Genomic DNA, 22,850 nt, shown 5'->3' on the forward strand with positions numbered 1-22,850 from the left:
TTAAAAGTCTTAAAGAGAATGCTTCTCCCCCTTATACTCACCCTGAAACACAATAGCTGCTCAGTCATATCTGTGTCATAGAAATGGTTTTTAACTTGCTGGGTTTCCTCTCTTCCCTGTTCCTCCACCAGCTTACTCAGAGGAACTGCCATTTTTCTTGTTTTGGGAGGGAGACAAACCATAAGTGACTCTTAATCTCACAAAACAAACTGAGGGTTGATGGGGAGAGGGGGGTTGGGGGGGGTGGGGTTATGAATATTGGGGAGGGTATGTGCTATGGTGAGTGCTGTGAAGTGTGTAAACCTGGCAATTCGCAGACCTGTACCCCTGGGGATAAAAATATATGTTTATAAAAAATAAAATTTAAAAAAAAAATTCTTATTTATATTTGGTCATCTTGGTTTCCTTCTTATCCCCACTTCCCAATCCAATTAATTATTAAACAATGCAATGAATTCTATCATGTATTTCTAATAATATCAACTCAGTCACAGAAACATAATGTAATAGAGGTTGGAAGAAATAGAAGAGAAAGTTTCCATTCCCTTGTAGACTACACTCCATTCTGGGAAAAAAGAACTGATTTAAGTGTACAGAATAATGAGATGATTAATGCCATAATTTCAGAGAAGGAAGAAATGGGTACAGGCCAGAAAGGTCACAAGACATTTTAGGTAAGTGTTGGAGCAGGAACCAAGTCTTGAAACCCGGGCATGATTTGCGCAGACAGAATGGAGCAAGATAAGGCAGATAATACAAATTACAAAGAAGGACCAATTTGCAAACTTCACACCATCATTATGAAAGTAACTCAGGTATTTTTACCAACATTTTATGATAAGTGAACAACAACAACACACAGCCATAGGGTCACATGTCAGATCAGATTTCCTTTTCATGGAACTCAACTGAGGCCCTAATTGCTACACTTAGGAGTAGGATTCAATTTAGTAATCACAAGGGATTACTTAGTTTTTGATGTATTAGCCACTTATAAGGAATTGCAAATATAATAATAAAAAAATTACTCAAGTTTTCAGAATAAAAAGGTTCAAATATTGTCTTTAGAAAAAAAATTTTCTTAACTTAGTGATTAAGCTAATTAACATTTTTCCAGATGTTAAGGAAACAAGGCAAGCAAATTAAACAAACAAGTAATAATTAATAACCACCTTGAATATTCTAAGAATTAGCAGGAATACATTTTTAGAGAAGATGAAAATAAAAATTTTTTATAGAATAAATAAGACACAGAGCACTGAGAACAAAATCCAAACCTCTTACGCTGCCCCAGACATCCTGGTCCTAGCCCAAGCCGAGTTCTCACCCCCTCACCTACACCTGGAACCTTCACCTCCACGCTTGTGCTGAACCGGCCTTTTCTGTCATTTTCATTCCTCGAACACTTCCAACTTGCTGTCATCTCAGATCCTTGCACTCTCTGTTCCCCCAGCCTAGAATACTTCATGAGACTTCATGGCTAGCTCACCCAGAATTTTCAAGATTCTTAGCACAAAGCTCCCCAGCTAGGAGGGATTCCCTGACCATCCATCAATGCTGGTAATCCCCTTCCCACCTCCACCCAACAAGGCTTCTGTACACACCTTCTTTCTCCTTCAGAAATCACTTCGAAATTATTTCGTGTTTTGTTTTGTCTTGTTTTTTATTAATGGCCTGGCTGCCTTCCCAAATTCAGTAAATGCTCTGTTAGCCATTTGGATATCTGTTCCAGAGAAATGTCTGTTCATGTCTTCTGCCCATTTCTTGACTGGATTGTTTTTTGTTCTTTAGGTACTGAGTTTGATAAGTTCTTTATAGAAGCCCGATGACCCAGAAATTGCACTACTAGGTAGTTATCCAAAGAATAGAAACATAGTGATTCAGAGGACACATGTACCTCAATGTTTATAAAGCAATGTCCACAACAGCCAAAATAAGGAAAGAGCCCAGATGTCCACTGACAGGTGAATGGACAAAGAAGAAGTGCCATATGTATATAATGGAATACTACTCAGCCATCAAAACAAATAAAATCCTGCCATTTGCAATGACATGGATGGAACTAGAGAGTATTATGCTAAGTGAAATAAGTCAATCAGAGAAAGATAATTATATGATTTCACTCATATGTGGAATTTAAAAAACAAAACAGGTGAACAACGGGGAAGGGAATGAAAAATAAAATGACATAAAAACAGAGAGGGAGGCAAACCATAAGACACTCTTAACTATAAGAAACAAACTGAGGGTTCCTGGAGGGGAAGTGGGTAGCGAGGATAGGATAACTGGGTGATGGGCATTAAGAAAGGCATGTGATATAAGAGCACTGGGAGTATATGTAACTGATGAATCACTCAATTCTACCCTTGAAACTAATAATACACTATATGTTAATTAAATTTAAATAAAAAATTTTTAAAAATTATTATAAAATAATGTAGTATATGCACTGTGAGAAAAGGACCATTGTCAGTCTAACTTACTGCTCTGCCCAGAATCAGGACATGGTAGGTACCCAAAACTACTTCTTAAATAAATGAACAAGTCAGACTTCTGCTCTGACAGGAAGAGAAGGACACAGGAATCACAATAAATGCTTCAATTAAACATGCAGATTAACAAATCATTGGAATAGACTTCAGTGAAGAGCCAACATCCTATTGCTGGATTTTACTGAAACATTTTGCTTTAAATGATTCACATATATCAGTAATAACATTCTTAGTAATATCATCATTGTGTAAGGATTTGATGTTATAATGAGATATTTAAGGTTTTATTTTTAAGTAATCTCTATACCCAATGTGGGTCTCAAACTTACAACCCCAAGATCAAGAGTCACATGCTCCACCAACTAAGCCAGATAGATGCCACAAGATTTTTAAAAGAGAGATTATAAATGCATTTAAAAATTCAATGGCATCATCAAGATGAAAGACCAACCTGCTGTTCATATCGTTGCTTGACATCCTCCAGCTGCCATAAAAACTCCTTTGATTGTTTCTCACGGAGAGACTTGGATCTAGTTAGATCTGCTTCCACTTTTTCCATCTATAAGATTTTAAAATCAAATATATTTTTAAACAAAAAATTAATTTTTTAATTTTTAAAATTTTTTATTTTTCATGCTTTTGTAATTTGTCTATTCATTAAAAGTGGCAGATTTTAAATACCCTTTATCAATCATAATGGTGAACTTAAAAACGATAAGAAAATGAAAGCTATATCAATTTATTTACATATATTTAATAGTTTAAGCCAGGGAAATTAATACTGTACATACTTTATTAAACTCTAATGTTATAATAACATTGTAATGGAAATATACTTCTGAGCATTCAAATATTCAACAAGAATTTTTAAGGCCTTGGCATGTGCTGAAGGGGAGAAAATATTTGCAAGCCATATACGTGATAAGGGACTTGTATCAAGAGTATATAAAGAATGCTTACAGCCCAGTAATAAATGGGCAATTATACTCGATTTTAAAATGGGCAAAGGAACAGAAAAGGTATCTTCTCCAAAGAAGATACACAAATGGCCAATAAGCATCTGAGAAGATGCCAACATCACTGCCATTAGGCAATTTCAAATTGGAACAATAATGACATACCACTTCATACCCACTATCAAAGGATGCTTTAATCCAGACCAATTATATCAAGTGTTGGTGAAGATGTGGAGAAATCAGGACCCTCATACCCTGTTGGTGGGAATGTGAAATGGAAGATGGTTTGGCAGTTCCTCAAAAGGATAAACACGGTTACCATATGAGCCAGGAATTCCACTCCTCAGTGAGAAATTAAAACACACATCCACACAAAAACTTGTGTACAAATGTTCGTAGCAGCATTATTCATTAGCCAAAAAGAGGAAATAACCCAGATGTTCATCAATGGATGACAGATAAACAAAAAGAGGTCTATCCATACATAGGAGTATCATTCAACCACAACAAGGAATGAAATACTAATACATGTTATAACATTATAACATGGATGAACCTTGTAAGTGCTGTGCTAAGTGAAAGGAGATGGTTGCAAAAGACTATGTGTTATATGATTCCATTTGATTAAATATCCAGAAGGCAAATCCTTAGAAACAGAAAGCAGACTAGTGGTTGCCTAGGGTGAGAGGGAATTGGGGGGTGAGCACTGACTGCTAAAGGGTATCAGATTTCTTTTGGGGGCAATGGTAATTTAAAATTGATTGTACTGAGGTGCCTTGGTGGCACAGTGAGTTAAGCAACTGACTCTTGGGTTCAGCTTGGATTGTGATCTTGGGGTCATGAGATGGAGCCCCAAGATAGGCTCCATGGTCTGTGTGGAAGTCTGCTTGGGATTCTCTCCCTCTCCCTTGCCCCTCCCTCTCCCTCTGTCCTTTCATCTCACTCTGCCCCTCCTGCTCATGCTCTCTCTAAAACAAATGAATGAATCTTTTAAGAAATTGATTGTGCTGATGGTTACACAATTTGTGAATATATTAAAAATGATTCAATTGTACACTTATAATGAATTAATTGCTGTATGTGAATTATATCCCTTTTAAAATTTTTTTAAGTAGGCTCCATGCTGGGTAACACGAGGCTTAATTTCACCTGAGATCAAGACCTGAGCTGAGAACAAGAGTTGGGACACTTAACTAATTAAGCCACCTGGGCATCCTATATGTGAATTATATCTTAATAAAGGTGTTATTATAGAAAAAATTAAAAGTCAAACACTATGCCATATTCCATGAGGTCTCACATGATCTAATCCTAGGTACCTCTCTCCATTCATCTCTGCTACTCTATATAACCACCACCACTCCAGCCCACCTGCCTCCTTGCTGGGCTGGAGACATGCTAGAGATGCTCTTGCCTTGGTGTCCAGCAGCTTCCCCTCAGATGGTCACACGGCTTCTTTCTCAAAGTCAAGTTTCTGCCTAGATGTCATCTTTGTACTGAAGCCTCCCTGACCAGCCTATTTAAATTGCAGCCCACCTCCCAGTTGTCACAGTCTCCTTTGCCCTGATCTACTGTTCCTTTTTATCACAGGACATATCACCTTCAAGTATACTATACAACTTACTTACTCCTTAGGGCTCATTTTAATGTCTGCCTCACCCATGGTAAAGTGACTCCACGTTCACCCATGTATCCCAACGATTTAGCCCCCTGCCTGGCACCTATAGGGCCTCAGTAGTCAAATGAAGAAGAAAAAGAAAGAAGGCAAACCAAATGTATGAAACTAAGTTTGAGATTTGATGAATAAGTAATTTTCAACATTTAATAGTGCGAGAGTTTCGATAACATACAAGATCATGTTGAATCTGACATTTCTGTCACACACAAAATTAGAGATAATGTATGATTATCTCTGCTCTTGCCAGATTCTTGTTTATATGTGCCAAGAAAGAAATATTCTTACAGATAGGAATGAAAAATCACTTCCTATAATATGAAAATCACACCTTGTATTCCTAGTACAGTTTTTCATTTGTCTTTCTTCCCCTGATTTGATTTTGTCTCAGAAGATGTTTTTCTTGAGAAAACTGTCAGTTAATGTGACAATCATCTTACCACTGGCTACTTTATATTATTTATTATTCTGCTGCTGCACTGATAGGTTGAGATATTTCTTTTCTTTCTTTTTTTTCCCCCCAGCTTGTATCCAATGCTCTCTTGTGGGTTACCTTTTGGTAACTGCTAGGATTGGACAAAACATGAATATTAGGGGAAATGAACCCTAAAAGTCCTTCCTTCACAGTTTTTCATTTTAAATTTAAAAAAAAATTCTAATGCATTTACTCAGACATTATTAAACTGTAAGGCTCTAGGAACAAAGCTGTTCAGTGAAGAGCACCCGGTCACACTGAATGAGAACAAAATATGGCCACTCACTGCTGTGCTATCCAACAGCCCATTCCAGATTCTGCTTCTCACACCCAGGTCTGAAGTATCTAAACTACAGCATGAAATTTAGCCTACTTCTTTGTAAAAATCCAAAGGGTGCAACCCTAATACTAAGTCAACAGCTTCCAAATTCAATGATCAGAGTTAAAAGATTATTGATCTACAGGTAGTTGATATTGTGGCCATGAATAAATTTACTAAGGAATTACTCAAGTACACTTTGTTTTCTTTTGTTTCTAACTCAAGATGTGGGTTTCAAGGCTCTCTTTCCTTCAGTGGTTTTCACATCAGACCTCAAGCAGAAGGCTCCTTAGCTTGTCCTCAGCAGTCTGCGCTCCCTATACTCCAAGATCCTTGCTTTCCCCAAACAAGCCATGTCTGTTCTTGATCCTAGCCTTTTGCTCTTTGCACTCTCTGGAAAACCCTTTTGTGTTTTCCCTCACCCAAACTGATAGTCTTCAAGGCTGACTCAAGTTTCCTCTCCTCTCTGTGAGGTATTCTTTAATCCCACCAACTGACATAAGTGCCTTCCTTCTCTCTACATTCAAGGACTCAACATCTATTTTCATAGCAAGCTGTGTTTCTCTCTATAATACGGAAGGAGTGTTTCAGATGTGTGAGCTTTGTTTATTCATCTAGATCATGAGCTACCAAATAAAAGGAACTATGATTTCTAATTCTTTTATATCTTAATTATTAATTGGTATGGTATGCAGAATAAATATGCATTAAATCCTCAAGGATGAATAAAATGATTCGCAAAAGTAAAAGGGGATGGAAAAAAGAGAAGGTACATCAAGGAGGGAAGATCTGGTTTATTTAGTACTTTTAAGACAGATCTTCACATGAAGTTGATTTCAAGTTCTTATTTTATCTCGGCACAAATTGACTATTAAAAGTAAATAACAAATACTTAAATATTTAAAATATTTAGAATTTAAAATAAAAACTAAATGTTTTATGTACTCAAAGCTTGTAAAAAATAGAGTATCTTCAAGAAAAAACAAAATCCTCTTCTATAATCAAAACAGGTACGAATTTAAAACACACGAAAAGACCTTTTATACCTAAACATTAAAACAAATTCAAAGTAAATAACTGATACAAGAAAATGAAAATGCGTGTCATTTTAGATAATACTGACCGAAAATGCAAGGCCCCATTCCATTTTCCTTCAATAATTTAACAAAACAATTTAAAAAGTCTTGTAAAATAGTTTGTATAAAAACACAGTGTTCTCAGTTGCCATAGATACAAAAGATTCTGCTTCCTCATACATCATTCCACATTCCGTTCAACTTCAAGTGTTAGGAAAATAACAACAACAGCACTCCTTTATTGTGTAACTCTGGCTTCAAGAAAACCTAGGAGTAAAACTCGGTGGTCAACTTCAGAGCAAAAAGGGGTTGGGTGTATTTCTGCGAACGTGTAGTGTTTAAAGACAGAAGGGGCGGGCTGGGGGGTGTTTTCCTCCTCTGGTGCCTCAGGCATTCGGTACTTGGCTACACGGAAGAGAAAACCCAAGTGACCATGCAGAGCTTAAACGACACAGGCCCTTTATGTTTTCCTTGTGCCACAAGTTCAGAAACAGGCCGCTATCCTGGCAGTTCAAAGATGTCAGGGTTAAGGTCTCTGCAATTCAGCCTTCCCATAATAGTTGCAAAATGGCTTCTACAGCTCTGAACATATGGGAAGGGAAGGGCAAAGGGTCCTATAGCTGAGCTGAATACCCTTTTAAGGAGCTTTCCTGCAAGTTCCTGTCAATAGCAAATTAATTATGCTGTTGTGTCTCATTCACTGCAACTACATTAAAAAGTAAGCTCCACCTGCAAGGTGAGAAACTGCAGTTTTAAAACTGTGCCTAATGTTGCCCTAAATAAAATCAGGGCTCTATGAATAAGAAAGCAGGCATGGACATCTGGCAGTCACTGTCAAATAGGGTTGTAAATTACGCTCTTTCTCTAGTAAAGTACTCTTGTATAACTATATTTGGAGTAATTCAACATACAATTCACGTTATAATAAGCAGACAGTTGTATAGGAATATACAATTCAAAATATATTTTTGTATTTAATACATATTTAGGTAAACTATAAAAAACTGTCCTTCAAGTATGTTTGGATCAATCCATCGAGCGATCAATCGATGGACAGAAACAGGCAGGCAGGCAGATAGATACAAATGGCAGAAAGGCAGATCATTAATTCTGTGGTTGGCCAAAGAATCTGTAGAAACTAATATCCTTAACAGGGAATACCAATGAACACATTAATTGATTATATCTACAGTTCTTTTGTGAGAAAAAAACATAAATTGATAGAATACAGATGATATCTATGGTACCTGTCCCAATTGGTTTGTGGGAGTTCTTGATCTGCTCTGGATATGAATATTGGACTCCACACCTGAATCTCGCACTCTGAAGTTGCCTTTCCACCCTCTACTGGTCTTTCTTAATGAGCATTTATTTTTATTTTTTTTTAATAAGGTTATATTCAACATTTTGGGGTTTTTTATTTCCTATTTAGAAAATCCTTACTAGTTTCAACTATCAAATATGTTTCTACATTTTCTTCTGAAAGTTTTATGTAACAATCACTGAAACTATCACTTGTACATCTATAATCCTGGAATTAATTTTGTGCATGGGTAAAATAAGAGGCAAGATTCTTTTCTTTTCCCCATGTGGCTATCCAATTGACATGGCGGCATTTCCTACAATGATCATTCTTTCCCTGCTGTACTGCAGCACTCCCTTCAACATGAGTCACACTGATCGTGTATGTGCGAGTCTAATTTTGAGTCTCTGTCTTCTGTAACATTTGGTCATCCTTGTGCCCAAACCATGCTGTATTAATTAGTGAAGCTGAATATTAGTCTCAGTAGCTGGTCATATACGTTGGGCTCTTCTGGATTGCCAGAGCAATTCTTAGCCTTTTGTATTTTCATATACATTTTAGAATCAGCTGTCAGTTTGTCTCACTTCCCTTCATTCCACCAAAAACAAAGCAAAACAAAAAACAAAAACCAAGCAAACGAGCAAAAACCACATACCAAAAAAAACCCCTAAAACCCAAAAAACCCACTACTAACATTTTGATCTTCGGAACTGTGTTGATTTTATACATGAATGTGGGGAGAACTGACATGTTTATGACATTGAGCCTTTGAATCTGCCAATTTATTCAGGTCTTCTTTTCTTGATAATGTTTTCCAGTTTTTAAAACAGAAGTCTTGCACGTTTTTTGCTGGATTTATTCTTTGGTACCAACGTGAAGCTTTCTCATGCTGTGACATCTTTTTCAAAGTTTATTTTCTATTTGTTGGCTGCTGATATAGAAATAAAACTGCATTGTCTAAGTGCTCTTATACTCAATGACTTAACTAAATTCATTACTGTCAACTTTTCAATAAGCAAACATTTAAGAAATTTGTAGTTACAACAAAGACTCCACAATTGCAGATAAATGCCAAACTCACGAGGCTAGATTAGATGTCCCTCCCCTGTGTTCTCTGATTGATGTTTATTCCATCAGTCACACCACTTATTAAATCACACACTTTAATATGCTGGCCTATCACACAAGCCATAAACATGTCTAAATAATCTCTGAATTCCCAGAAACAACAACAATGGCTGGTATGGAGCAAGTATTCATAAACTTTTAATAAATGAATGAAAGAAGTCAAATCTGTTGTATCCTTGGCCAGTAAGTCAGTAAAATAACTGAAGTATTAAAAAATAATAATGTAACTATTTCATAATCAAAAACCCAATCAGTCAAAAGCAGAAAAAAAACTGACATATTTTCTGGTCCAATGTCCTCAGTAGATTTTTTTTTTTGGCTTATTTTTGTCTGCAAAAGAGATTAGTCATTGACGAGTATTACAAGAAAAAATTTTCACTTATTTCTCTTACATTAAGCATTTAAGGATAAAAGTTGAAATTTCTTCTAATTATTCATTTTGTTGTTGCTGTTGTTGTCGTTTAATTTTGTTTTTCAAAGCCAAATACTTACACATATTCTCTTGATGTTGTCATTTGGAATTGATGAATTATTCTAATAGCCTCTATTGAAACGTTTAAATATAATTTTAGAATTTTACTTCTGCTACTTAATCTCATCTAAAGACAAAATTCCAAATGTTAAAAGAGTAGAGAGATGTCTCCATTATCATCAAAAAGTAACTGAGATAAAATGCTTCTATTTATATTGGATCTTCTATTATCTTAAAACTGGTCTAAAAAAAAAAACTTATTTAAAATTACATGAGCCAGCAGGACCCTTAAAGGACAAGAGGACAAAGGTGTAAGTCACAATGAATGGTTCATATGATGACTCTTTCTTTGTCTGTTATCCATTTACACTTAATGACACAAATATATCCAGAGGGAATTCTTTCTTCCTTGTAACTTGAGAATTTTTTTTCAGGTATTCAACAGCAATAATTGGGTGATGAATTAAATTTACAATCTCTAAGAATGTAAGAAACTGCTAACCAGTTACAAGCGTAAGAGGAGCCAGAAGCAACCTCACTAGTCAACAGCCATGTTTCAGAATTTTGTTTGCATGGCAAGCCAGTGGGTTCTCCAAGTCCAAAGCTAACAGCAGGTAGCTGATGACAGTTAAAAGAAAAGGAAAAAAAAAAAAAAAAAGGAATTGAATTTAAAGTCACATATTTAGCAGCTTAGCAGCAAATACCATTTAATGAGGATGTACTTTCAAGGATAGAAAAATTAACTAGAAGTCAAGTGGCTAGTGGAAGCCCCAGGAGGAACTAGTTAGCTGACATTCATGCAGTCAGTTTAAAAGATTAAAAAGTTTCACTTTAGAATTCCTGCCAGTACTTCAAAAACATAGATGTCTTTTTCAGTCATCTATTTGTTTCACAGAGAATAGGTAAATATAGAACACTATTTCATTTAAAAGTGTGATTATGTATGTATAAGTGGAAAATTCTACCACAGTAGTATGTTTTCACAATTAAAATATGTATATTTTATATAACTAATTGCTGATAGCTAATATTTATAATAGAGTTCACCACTGGAGTAAAAATTAGGTTATTGAAGCAATCTTAAATGAGATAAAAAGTTCTTCAAAGTGAAAGAAACAGTGTGAAGCAATTCTTTTTTTAAAACTTTCTCTGTTCCATTTTTTTAAAACTTTCTCTGTTCCATTTTTCTCTCCTGGGCCTCATTTTTGAAATAGCAATTCACTTTCAAAAACAAACTCAAAGCTTTTATTTTTTTTTAATTCAAATCCCATTGTCTGCTATCTGCAGCCGTTTCCAAATGGAAAAAGATGCCCTAAGCTCTATTGGCTTTTACACAAAGATTTTAGTAAGAAGAGAAATGAGCAGTTCAAGACAACAACAGAAAAGAAAGACTGTTAAAAATATAGACTATGGAAAAAATTTGAAAACATTATGATTCCCCAAATAATGAATCTGCTGATTTTTTAAGCATCTGAGCTATATCAGATGCATACTTTTTAACTGATTGATAATCTGGAGTAGAGGACTTCTAATTGACCATGTTTTGACATATATATTTTACTTAACATTTGTTAAAATTTGCCAGGTAAGAATTATTTGATTTGTGAATGAGCCCATCTATAAGGGTTCCATCATAAATGATGTTCTTATTGTTAGACTCACATCAAAGGTACTTTCTCTATTTCAGAAAATCATTTATTAATTCTCATATTTCTTGTATAAATTTTGATCATAAAAGATCATTGTGTCATCTGAAGATATGTGTACTTTTTCCTTTCCAATTAATATGTTTGCTCTTCCTTTCTTTTCCTTACTCCCTCCCTTCTTTACTTCCTTCTTTCCTTCCTTTCTTTTCTTTCTTTCTCTATCTCTTTCCATTTTTTCCTTATTTTGCCTTAGTGCACTGGCTAGAATGTCGAATGCAATGTTGAACAGAGGTGGCAAAAGGAGACATGGTTTCCTCGTTCTTAGGAGGAAAAGCATTAAGCCTTTCAATGTTAAGTACACTAGCCATAGAGTTTTCATAGATGTCCGTTATTAGGTTATGTAAGTTTGCTTCCAGTCTTAATTTGCCAAGAATTTATTTTTATCATGAATGGTGTTGAACTTTTTAAATGTTTTTTATGCCTCTACTCAGATGATTATGCTGTTTTCTCCTTTATTAATATGTTACATGACATTAGGGGGAGGAGTCAAGATGGCAGAGGAGTAGCAGGCTGAGATGTCATCAGGTCGCAGGAGATCAGCTAGATAGTTATCAAACCATTCCAAACACCTACAAATCCAACAGGAGATTGAAGGGAAGAAGAGCAGCAATTCTAGAAACAGAAAATCGGCCACTTTCTTAAAGTTTATCTTAACAACACCTTTCTTAAAAAAAAAATCTTTTTGAACCTTCATAATTATAGTCATATTTTATCCTTCATTTTATCTAACTTTATTTTTTGTATACACATAGGGTTTTTTCTTCTAAAAACTTTTGGGATACAACTTCTAATAGATCAAAATATACCCTAAATCTAGCACAGGGTTTGTTCTAGTCTCCAACCTGAGAAAATTCTCTCCACTTTCTTTTCCTTTCTTTTCCCAACCAACTTATCTTATCAACTCCTTTTTTAGAACTTTTTTTACATGTTCATCTTTACAGTCATATTCCATCCCTTCATTGTGTTTACCCTTATTTGTGTGTGTGTGTGTGTGTGTGTATTTTTTTCTTTCTTTAAAATTTTGGGAGGTAGTTTCTTCTTCTTCTTCTTTTTTTTTTTTTTTAAAGATTATTTATTTATTTGACAGAGAGAGCCACTATTTGACAAATAGGCAGAGAGGCAGAGTAGGCAGAGTAGGCAGAGAGGCAGGCAGAGAGAGAGGGGGAAGCAGGCTCCCCGCCGAGCGGAGAGCCCGATGCAGGGCTCGATCCCAGGACCCTGAGACCATGACCTGAGCTGAAGGCAGAGGCTTAAACCACTGAGTCACCCAGGTGCCCCAGGAGGTATTTTCTTCTAAGAGACCAAAATACTCCCCAAATAAAGTGTGTGGCTCTGTTCTATTCACCAGTCTAAGATATATATTTTCTTTTTTTCTTAATTTTTTTAATTACCCCCTTTCTTCTCCCCATGATTTGGGGTCTCTTCTGATTTAATTAACATACACTTTTCTGGGGTCTTTGTCACCCTTTTAGCATTTTAGTCTCTCGTTCATATATTCTTATCTGGATAAAATGACAAGGCAGAAAAACTCACCACACACACAAAAAAAAAACAAGAGGCGGTATCAAAGGCTAGGGACCTAATCAATACAGACATTGGTAATATGTCAGATCTAGAGTTCAGAATGACAATTCTCAAGGTGCTAGCTGGGCTTGAAAAAGGCATGGAAGATATTAGAGAAACACTGTCTGGAGAAATAAAAGCCCTTTCTGGAAAAATAGAACTAAAATGTAACCAGGCTGAAATTTAAAAAGCTATTAATAAGATGCAATAAAAAATGGAGGCTCCTGGGGCGTCTGGGTGGCTCAATGGGTTGAAAGCCTCTGCCTTCAGCTCAGATCATGATCCCAGGGTCCTGGAATCAAGCCCCACATCGGGCTCTCTGCTCAGCAGGGAGCCTGTTCTCCCCCACCCCCCCCGTCTGCCTCTCTGCCTACTTGTGATCTCTGTCTGTCAAATAAATAAATAAAAATCTTTAAAAAAAATGGAGGCTCTTACTGCTAGGATAAATGAGGCAGAAGAAAGAATTAGTGATATAGAAGACCAAATGATGGAGAATAAAGAAGCTGAGCAAAAGAGAGGCAAGCAACTACTGGACCATGAGGGGAGAATTCTGGAGATAAGGGATACCATAAGATGAAACAATATTACAATAATTGAGATTCCAGAAGAAGAACAAAGTGAGGGGGGGGCAGAAGGTATATTGGAGCCAATTATTGTAGAAAATTTCCCTAATATGGCAAAGGGAATAAGCATCAAAATCCAGGAGGGCAGAGAAACCCCCTCAAAATCAATAAGAATAGGTCCACACCCCATCATCTAATAGTAAAACTTACAAGTCTTAGTGACAAAGAGAAAATCCTGAAAGCAGCCCAGGACAAAAAGTCGGTAACATACAATGGTAAAAATGTTAGGTTGGCAGCAGACTTATCCACAGAGACCTGGCAGGCCAGAAAGAACTGGCACGATATACTCAGAGCACTAAATGAGAAAAACATGCAGCCAAGAATACTATATCCAGCTAGGCTATCATTGAAAATAGAAGGAGAGATAAAAAGCTTCCAGGACAAACAAAAACTAAAAGAATTTGTAAACACCAAACCCGCTCTACAGGAAATATTGAAAGGGGTCCTCTAAGCAAAGAGAGCCTAAAAGTCGTAAACCAGAAAGGAACAGAAACAATATACAGTAACAGTCACCTTACAGGCAATATAATGGCACTAAATTCATATCTCTCAATAGTTACCCTGAATGTAAATGGCCTAAATGCCCCAATCAAAAGACACAGGGTATCAGAATGAATTAAAAAAAAAAAAAAAACCATCAATATGCTGTCTACAAGAAACTCATTTTAGACCCAAAGACAACTTAAAGTGAGGGGGTGGAAAAAAATTTACCCTGCTAATGGACATCAAAAGAAAGCTAGGGTGGTAATCCTTTCATCAGATTAATTAGATTTTAAGCCAAAGACTTAAGAGATGAGGAAGTACACTGTATCATACTCAAAGTGTCTGTCCAACAAGAAGATCTAACAATTTTAAATATCTATGCCCCTAACATGGGAGCAGCCAACTATACAAACCAATTAATAACAAAATCAAAGAAGCACATCGACAATAATACCATAATAGTAGGGAACTTTAACACTCCCTTAAGTGAAATGGACAGATTATCCAAGCAAAAGATCAACAAGGAAATAAAGGCCTTAAATGACACATTGGACCAGATGGACATCACAGATATATTCCAAACATTCCATCCCAAAGCAACAGAATACACATTCTTCTCTACTGCACATGTAACATTCTCCAGAATAGATCACATCCTGGGTCACAAATCAGGTCTCAACTGATACCAAAAGATTGGGATCATTCCCTGCATATTTTCAGACCACAATGCTCTAAAGCTAGAACTTAATCAGAAGAAGAAATCTGGGAAGAACCCAAATACATGGAGGCTAAAGAGCCTCCTATTAAAGAATGAATGGGTCAACCAGGAAATTAAAGAAGAATTGAAAAAATTCATGGAAACAAATGATAATGAAAACACAATGGTTCAAAATCTGTGGGACACAGCAAAGGCAGTCCTGAGAGGAAAATATATAGCAATACAAGCCTTTCTCAAGAAACAAGAAAGGTCTCAAATACACAACCTAACCCTACACCTAAAGGAGCTGGAGAAAGAACAGCAAAGAAAGCCTAAACCCAGCAGGAGAAGAGAAATAATCAAGATCAGAGCAGAAATCAATGAAATAGAAACCAAAAGAACAGAAGAACAAATCAACGAAACTAGGAGTTGGTTCTTTGAAAGAATTAATAAGATTGATAAACCCCTGGCCAGACTTATCAAAAAGAAAAGAGAAAGGACCCAAATTAATAAAATCGTGAATGAAAGAGGAGAGATCACAACCAACACCAAAGAAATACAAACAATTACAAGAACATATTATGAGCAACTCTACGCCAGCAAATTTGACAATCTGGAAGAAATGGATGCATTCCTAGAGACATATAAACTACCACAACTGAACCAGGAAGAAATAGAAAACCTGAACAGGCCCATAACCAGTAAGGAGATTGAAGCAATCATTAAAAATCTCCCAAAGAACAAGAGCCCAGGGCCAGATGGCTTCCCAGGGGAATTCTACTGAACATTTAAAGAATTAATTCCTATTCTTCTGAAACTGTTCCAAAAAACAGAAATGGAAGGAAAACTTCCAAACTCATTTGAGGCCAGCATTACCTTGATCCCCAAACCAGACAAAGATCCCATCAAAAAAGAGAATTACAGACCAACATCCTTGATGAACACAGATGCAAAAATTCTCACCAAAATACTAGCCAACAGGATCTAACAGTACATTAAAAAGAATATTCACCACGACCAAGTGGGATTTATTCCAGGGCTGCAAGGTTGGTTCAACATCCTCAAATCAATGTGATAGATACATTAATAAAAGAAAGAACAAGAACCATAGGATATTCTCAATAGATGCTGAAAAAGCATTTGACAAAGTACACTGACCTTTCTTGATCAAAACTCTTCAAAGTGTAGGGATAGAGGGTACATATCTCAACATTATCAAAGTCATGTAAGAAAAACCCACAGCTAATATCATCCTCAATGGAGAAAAACTGAGAGCTTTTACGCTAAGGTCAGGAATACGGCAAGGATGTCCATTATCACCACTGCTATTCAACATAGTACTAGAATTCCTGGCCTCAGCAATCAGACAACAAAAGGAAATTAAAGGCATCCAAATTGGCAAAGAAGAAGTCAAACTATCACTCTTTGCAGATGATATGAAACTTTATGTGGAAAACCCAAAAGATTCCACTCCAAATCTGCTAGAACTTGTACAGGAATTCAGTAAAGTGTCAGGATATAAAATCAATGCACAGAAATCAGTTGCATTTCTACACACCAACAACAGGACAGAAGAAAGAGAAATTAAGGAGTCAATCCCATTTATAATTGCACCCAAAACCATAAGATACCTAGGAATAAACCTAGCCAAATAGGTAAAGAATCTGTACTCAGAAAACTATAAAGTACTCATGAAAGAAATGGAGGAAGACACAAAGAAATGGAAAAGTGTTCCATGTTCATGGATTGGAAGAACAAATATTGTGAAAATGTCTCTGCTACCTAAAGTAATCTACACATTTAATGCAATCCCTATCAAAATAGCATCCATTTTTTTCAAAGAAATGGAACAAATAATCTTAAAATTTATATGGAACCAGAAAAGACCTCGAATAGCCAAAGGAATGTTGAAAAAGAAAGCCAAAGTTGGTGGCATCACAAATCCAGACTTCAAGCTCTATTACAAAGCTGTCATCATCATGACAATATGGTACTGGCACAAAAACAGACACATAGATCAATGGAACAGAATAGAGAGCCCAGAAATAGACCCTCAACTCTATGGTGAACTCATCTTCGACAAAGCAGGAAAGAATGTCCAATGGAAAAAAGACAGTCTCTCCAACAAATGGTGTTGGGAAAATTGAACAGCCACATGCAGAAAAATAAAACTGGACCATTTCCTTACACCACACACAAAAACAGACTCAAAATGGGTGAACGACCTCCATGTGAGAAAGGAATCCATCAAAATCCTTGAGGAGAACACAGGCAGCAACTTCTTCAACCTTAGCCACAGCAACTTCTTTCTAGAAACATCACCAAAGGCAAGGGAAGCAAGGGCAAAAATGAACTACTGGGACTACATCAAGATCAAAAACTTTTGCACAGCAAAGGAAACAGGCAATAAAACCAAAAGACAACTGACAGAATGGGAGAAGATATTTGCAAATGATATATCAGATAAAGGGCTAGTATCCAAAATCTATAAAGAACTTGTCAAACTCAACGCCCAAAGAACAAATAATCCAATCAAGAAATGGGCAGAGGACATGAACAGACACTTCTGCAAAGAAGACATCCAGATGGCCAACAGACACATGAAAAAATGCTCCACATCACTCGGAATCAGGGAAATACAAATCAAAACCATGATGAGATACCACCTCACACCAGTCAGAATGCCTAAAATTAACAAGTCAGGAAGCGACAGAAGCTGGCAGGGATGTGGAGAAAGGGGAACCCTCCTATACTGTTCATGGGAATGTAAGCTGGTGCAGCCACTCTGGAAAATAGCATGGAGGTTCCTCAAAAAGTTGAAAATAGAGCTACCCTTTGACCCAGCAATCACACTGCTGGATATTTATCCTAAAGATACAAATGTAGTGATCCAAAGGGGCACGTGTACCCAAATGTTTATAGCAGCAATGTCCACAATAGCCAAACTATGGAAAGAACCTAGATGTCCATTGACAGATAAAGGGATAAAGAAGATGTGGTATGTATCTATAATGGAATACTATGCAGCCATCAAAAGAAATGAAATCTTGCCATTTGTGATGATGTGGATGGAACTAGAGGATATTATGCTGAGCAAAATAAGTCAATAAGTGAAAGAAAATTATCATATGATCTCCCTGATATGAAAAAGTTGAGAGGCAAAGTAGGGGGTTTTGGGGGGTAGGGAAGGAAAAAATATAAGGTGGGATCAGGAGGGAGACTAACCAAAAGAGACTCTTAATCTCACAAAACAAACTGAGGGTTGCAGGGGGCGGTGGGGTGGGTAGGGAGAGGGTGGTTGGGTTATGGACACTGGGGAAGGTATGTGCTATGTGGAGTGCTTTGAGTGTGTAAACCTGGCGATTCACAGACCTGTATCCCTGGGGCTAATAATACATTATGCGCTAATAAAAAATAAAAAAAAAATTAAAAATGTTACATGACATTAATTGATTTTCAAATGTTTAAACCACCTGGGATTCCTGGAATAATTCCCACTTGGTTGTGATGTATAATCATTTTATATGTTTTTAGACTCCATTTCCTAAAATATCACTAAGGATTTTTGTGTCTACATTCATGACAGTTTTCTTGCAGTGTCTTTGGCTTTGATAATAGAGTACTACTGGCCTTACAGAATGAACTAGAAAGTGTTCCTTCCTCCTCAATTTTCTGGAAGAGTTTTCAAAAAATTAAAATTATATTTTCTTTACTATTTGATAGAAACCACCAGTGAAGCCATCTGGCCCTGGGCATTTATTTATGAAAAGTTTTTTTTATTGTCAATTAAATATCTTTATTATATGACAGTTCAGATTTCTATCTCTTCTTGAGACAGTATTAGTAATTTGCATCTTTATATGAATTTGTCCATTTTACCTGAGTTTTGTAGTCTGTTAGCATAAGTTTATAAAATACCTTATTATTCTTTTATTTTCTATAGATCAGTAATGGGGTCTCCTTCTCTTTTATTCCCAACCTTGTTAATTTCTTTCTTCTCACTTTTCCCCCCATCAGTCCTGCTAAAGATTTGTCAATTTTGTTGATTTTTTCAAAGAACCAGGTTTGGCTCCATGAATTTTCTCTATTTTTTTGCTTTCTACTTTTTGGCTTTCCGCAAAAATACAAAAATATTTAGTATTTCCTTTCTCCTTGTTTGGGCTGAAGCTTGCTCTTCCTTTTCTGATTTGTTAAGATGAAGTTTACATTACTGATTTGAGAACTTTCTTTTGGGATATAGATGTTTAAAGCTATAAACTTTTCCCTAAGTACTGCTTTAGCTGCATTCCATAAATTTTGATATGTCATGTTGTTTTAATTCAGTTCAAAATATTTCCTAATTTTCCTTGTAATATCTTTTTTGACCCATGAGTTATTTAAAGCATGTTATTTAATTTCCAAATACGTGGGGACTTCCCAGATTTCTTATTGTTTATTTCTAATTTGTTTTCATTGGGGTCAAAGAACACATTTTTGCATGACTTCAATCCTTCTAAAAATTATTGAGAATTGTTTTGCATCCAAGCATATGGTCTCTCCTGAGGAATGTCCCACAAGTGCCTCTATGGAGGGATTACCAGGTGGAGCGATTTAAATACCACCCACATCTCAGACTCAACTCCAGACTGGCACAATCCAAACGGACCCAACGCAGCATAGCAAAGGCTTTGGAACTTAATTGAAACTGGAACCCACCCACAGAAGATGAGACAGGAGTTTCACTCTGAAATAAACTGGGTTGATAATCTGCTAACACAAAAAACTCAAGATCATCTAGGCAATTCTAACTTTACTCAGAGAGTAATTAATACAAAATTCATCAGGATTTTGAGACTCATCAAAGTTGTTCTGGGCATTAGTAGTTCATTCCTCTATACTGCTGAGAAGTATCCAGTGTATACACTGCATTTTGATTGTTCTTTCAACTTTTTAAAAAAAGATTTTATTTATTTATTTATTTGCTTTATTTATTTACTTTAGAGAGAGAGAGCACACACACACATGAGCAGGAGAAGGGGCAGAGGAAGAGAAAGAATTTTAAGCAGGCTCCCATTCAGCATGGAGCCCAACTTGGGGCTCAATTCCACAGCGCTGAGACCATGTCCTGAGCTGAAATCAAGAGTCGGACACTTAGATTGTTCTTTCAACTTTTGAGGAACATTTGGGTTCTTCAAGTTTGGGGTTATTGTGAATAAAACTGCTGTCAACATTTGTGTACAAGTCTTTGTCACTTGCTTAAGCACATAGGATGGAATGACTGACAGATGGTCACTGAATGTTTCACTTGTTAAGAAACGGCTCCATTTGATCTCATCTTCAGCAACACTCAGTGTTATCAACCAGTCTTTATAATTTTAATTTTAACCATCCTAGCAAGCATATATAGTGGCATTTCTTTGATTTTAATTTCCCTGATGATTGAAACTGAACATCTTTCATGTGCTTATTAGTCATTTAAAATCTTTTCTCTGTAAGATGTCCAAAATTTTGCCTATTTTTAAGTAAGTTGCTTGTCTTATTACTGAGTTGTAAGATTTCTTTTATATTTTAGATACAAGTTCTTGGAAATATCTGTGAATCTCTTCTTCCATTCTCCAGCTTGCCTTACTTCCTTTTGTTGTTTTATTAATGGTGTCTTTCAAAGAGCAAAAGTTTTTAATTTTGGTGAAGTGGAATATAGCGATTTTAATTGAAATTTAATATCTGGTTTTATTGCATTGTGGTGAAAAATATGTACTCTCTGTTATGTCAAGTTTTAGAAACATATTGAGTATTTCTTTATGGTCTACTGAGTTTTACAACTGTTCCAATGGAATAAGAATTTAATGTGTCGTATTTGAAGGGCAGAAAGTAGAAATATAAATGTTTTACAAACCATTATTTAGACCTCCTATATGTTTGGTTTTTTGCCCTCTGATCTGTCAAAGATGAAGAAAAATTTATTAAAGCACTCCATGACTATTTAGGGAAATTTCTCCAAGTATTCCTAATAGTTTTTTCATATTTAAGTATTCTTTCCTTTCGCATGAAAAATTAATCCATTTGTCCAGTTTATTAACTTGTACTGATGGTGATTTATATGACGGTGTTACATTCTTTTTTTTCTGAATACAAGTGATATATTTTCATCATTTTCTAATAGAATTTTTGTGTAAACTAGTCATGTCTTTTATAAATAGCATATGCATGGATTTTAGTCAACTTTTTTACTTTTTTACTTTTTTACTAAAAGTATCTTTTACTAAAAGTATCTTTTACTTTTTTACTAAAAGTATCTTTTAGTATCTTTTTTACTAAAAGAATTAACCTATTAATATTTATTATTATACTTATATGCTCCATCTTATTTTGGATATTTTGTTCTGTTTCTTCTTCCATTCCTTTGGCAGTAACTCAAGTTTTGCTTTATCTTCTCAAGATTTTTATGAGAATGTAACCCCTTTTAATTTTATTAATGCCTATGTTTCTACAATCCATGGCTAAGAGTTTTAGTATACTGCTCCTCTCACCCACTCCCTAACCATTTCTCCATCCTGATCTTTGTTAATGTACTCAAGAGATTTAGATTAGATTTAAATTGTTATTAAATTTATACTTTCTACTTTAAATACTTTCTTTTCTAAAAATCAATAAACACTAGCATTCTTTCTTATAATTGGATTTATAACAATTTGTTTAATTTGTTTCTACGCTGTTGGATTCCATTGTTACCTATTCATCCTTAAATATGATGGTTTAAGGATGTGTGGGAAATCTTTTGCTTCATTTCTGGATTGGTTTATGAGTTCATACAATTTTTCTCCAGAAAAGAAACAAGCAGTATACATCATATGAGCTCTTACTAAGAATATGTTTTTCTGTTGAGTTTGCAAGTGAAAAATTGTTTGGTTTTGTATAAAATTGGGTCACAACCTTCCTCCTTCAAAACTCTGAAATATTACTCGATTATTTTTCTAATTTCTTTGCCAGTTTCATCCCGCCTAGAAACTTGTGGGATTTTCATTTTTATTTTTGAGATTCAATTTTTTTCCAGAATGTATCCAGGTTTCATTGCATTAATTTTACTTAAGATGGGTGGCCTCTTTCATGTAGGTCATGTCTTCTTATGAAGATACTACTTTTCTGCCTTTTTCCCCCCTAAATTCTACCCTAGATTATCTTCAGAAGTATGCTTTTATTCTGTGATTGCTGAATACAAATAAATGTCTTTTTCTTGTTCTACAGAATGTTCTCGCAGGTTCCCTGTTGTTTGTTTTATTCTCCCTCCTTACCCATGAATGCTGTGACCTGCTAATACTACGTCATCAGCCCCAAGTGGTGCATTCATTGAGCCAAAGGTAGCTGTCATGGTCTCAGCTTCTCACAGAAGTTGTACTGTCTTAGAATTTTCAAATGCCTCATTTTTAGCCCTCTTGAATCTATCTTTAAAACTTTTTGCCAGAGGCCCCTTCCTTCCATATTTTCTGTATTCCTTAACTGTTAAGGGGATCAGAGTCTCCTATGCAGCTCTGCTGCATATTTGGACCAAATATACATTCTAGGGCCTGGGCCCTGATGCTAGCAGGATGCTGAAAGATGCACAGCATGCCCCAGGGGCTGGTCTCCACCTCCTGGCACAAACACCCCACAGGAATCCAGCTTTTGCCCTAGGAAGTGGGTGGGAAAACCAGGAATGGGATCTCAGAACCCCCCTCTCAAAATCCAGATTTAAACAACTCAATAGGAATGGAAATCTGAATCAAGAAAATGACAAGAAAGCATAGTTCCAAACTAGAAACCGTACAGGGCCCCACCATAAAACCTTCCGCACGGATGTTACTACCACCCGGTGCATGCTTGGGTTCCTGAGGAAGATAACTTTGGCTGAAAATGAGATCGCAGA

At 35.9% G+C, this 22,850-nt stretch overlaps 1 protein-coding gene across 6 annotated transcripts in view; it reads right to left on the bottom strand.

The window, feature by feature from the left end:
* CEP112 (centrosomal protein 112) overlaps window positions 1–22,850 on the bottom strand; it is a 431,394-nt gene that overhangs the window by 230,047 nt on the left and 178,497 nt on the right. For all 6 annotated transcript variants that reach the window (XM_047708133.1, XM_047708130.1, XM_047708131.1 and 3 more), the window contains one exon: window positions 2,944–3,051. In XM_047708133.1, the coding sequence (XP_047564089.1) occupies window positions 2,944–3,051 (108 nt within the window). The remainder of the gene's footprint in view (window positions 1–2,943; window positions 3,052–22,850) is intronic.

This window comes from Lutra lutra, chromosome 16 (assembly GCF_902655055.1).
Source record: "Lutra lutra chromosome 16, mLutLut1.2, whole genome shotgun sequence".
NCBI lineage: Eukaryota > Metazoa > Chordata > Mammalia > Carnivora > Mustelidae > Lutra > Lutra lutra.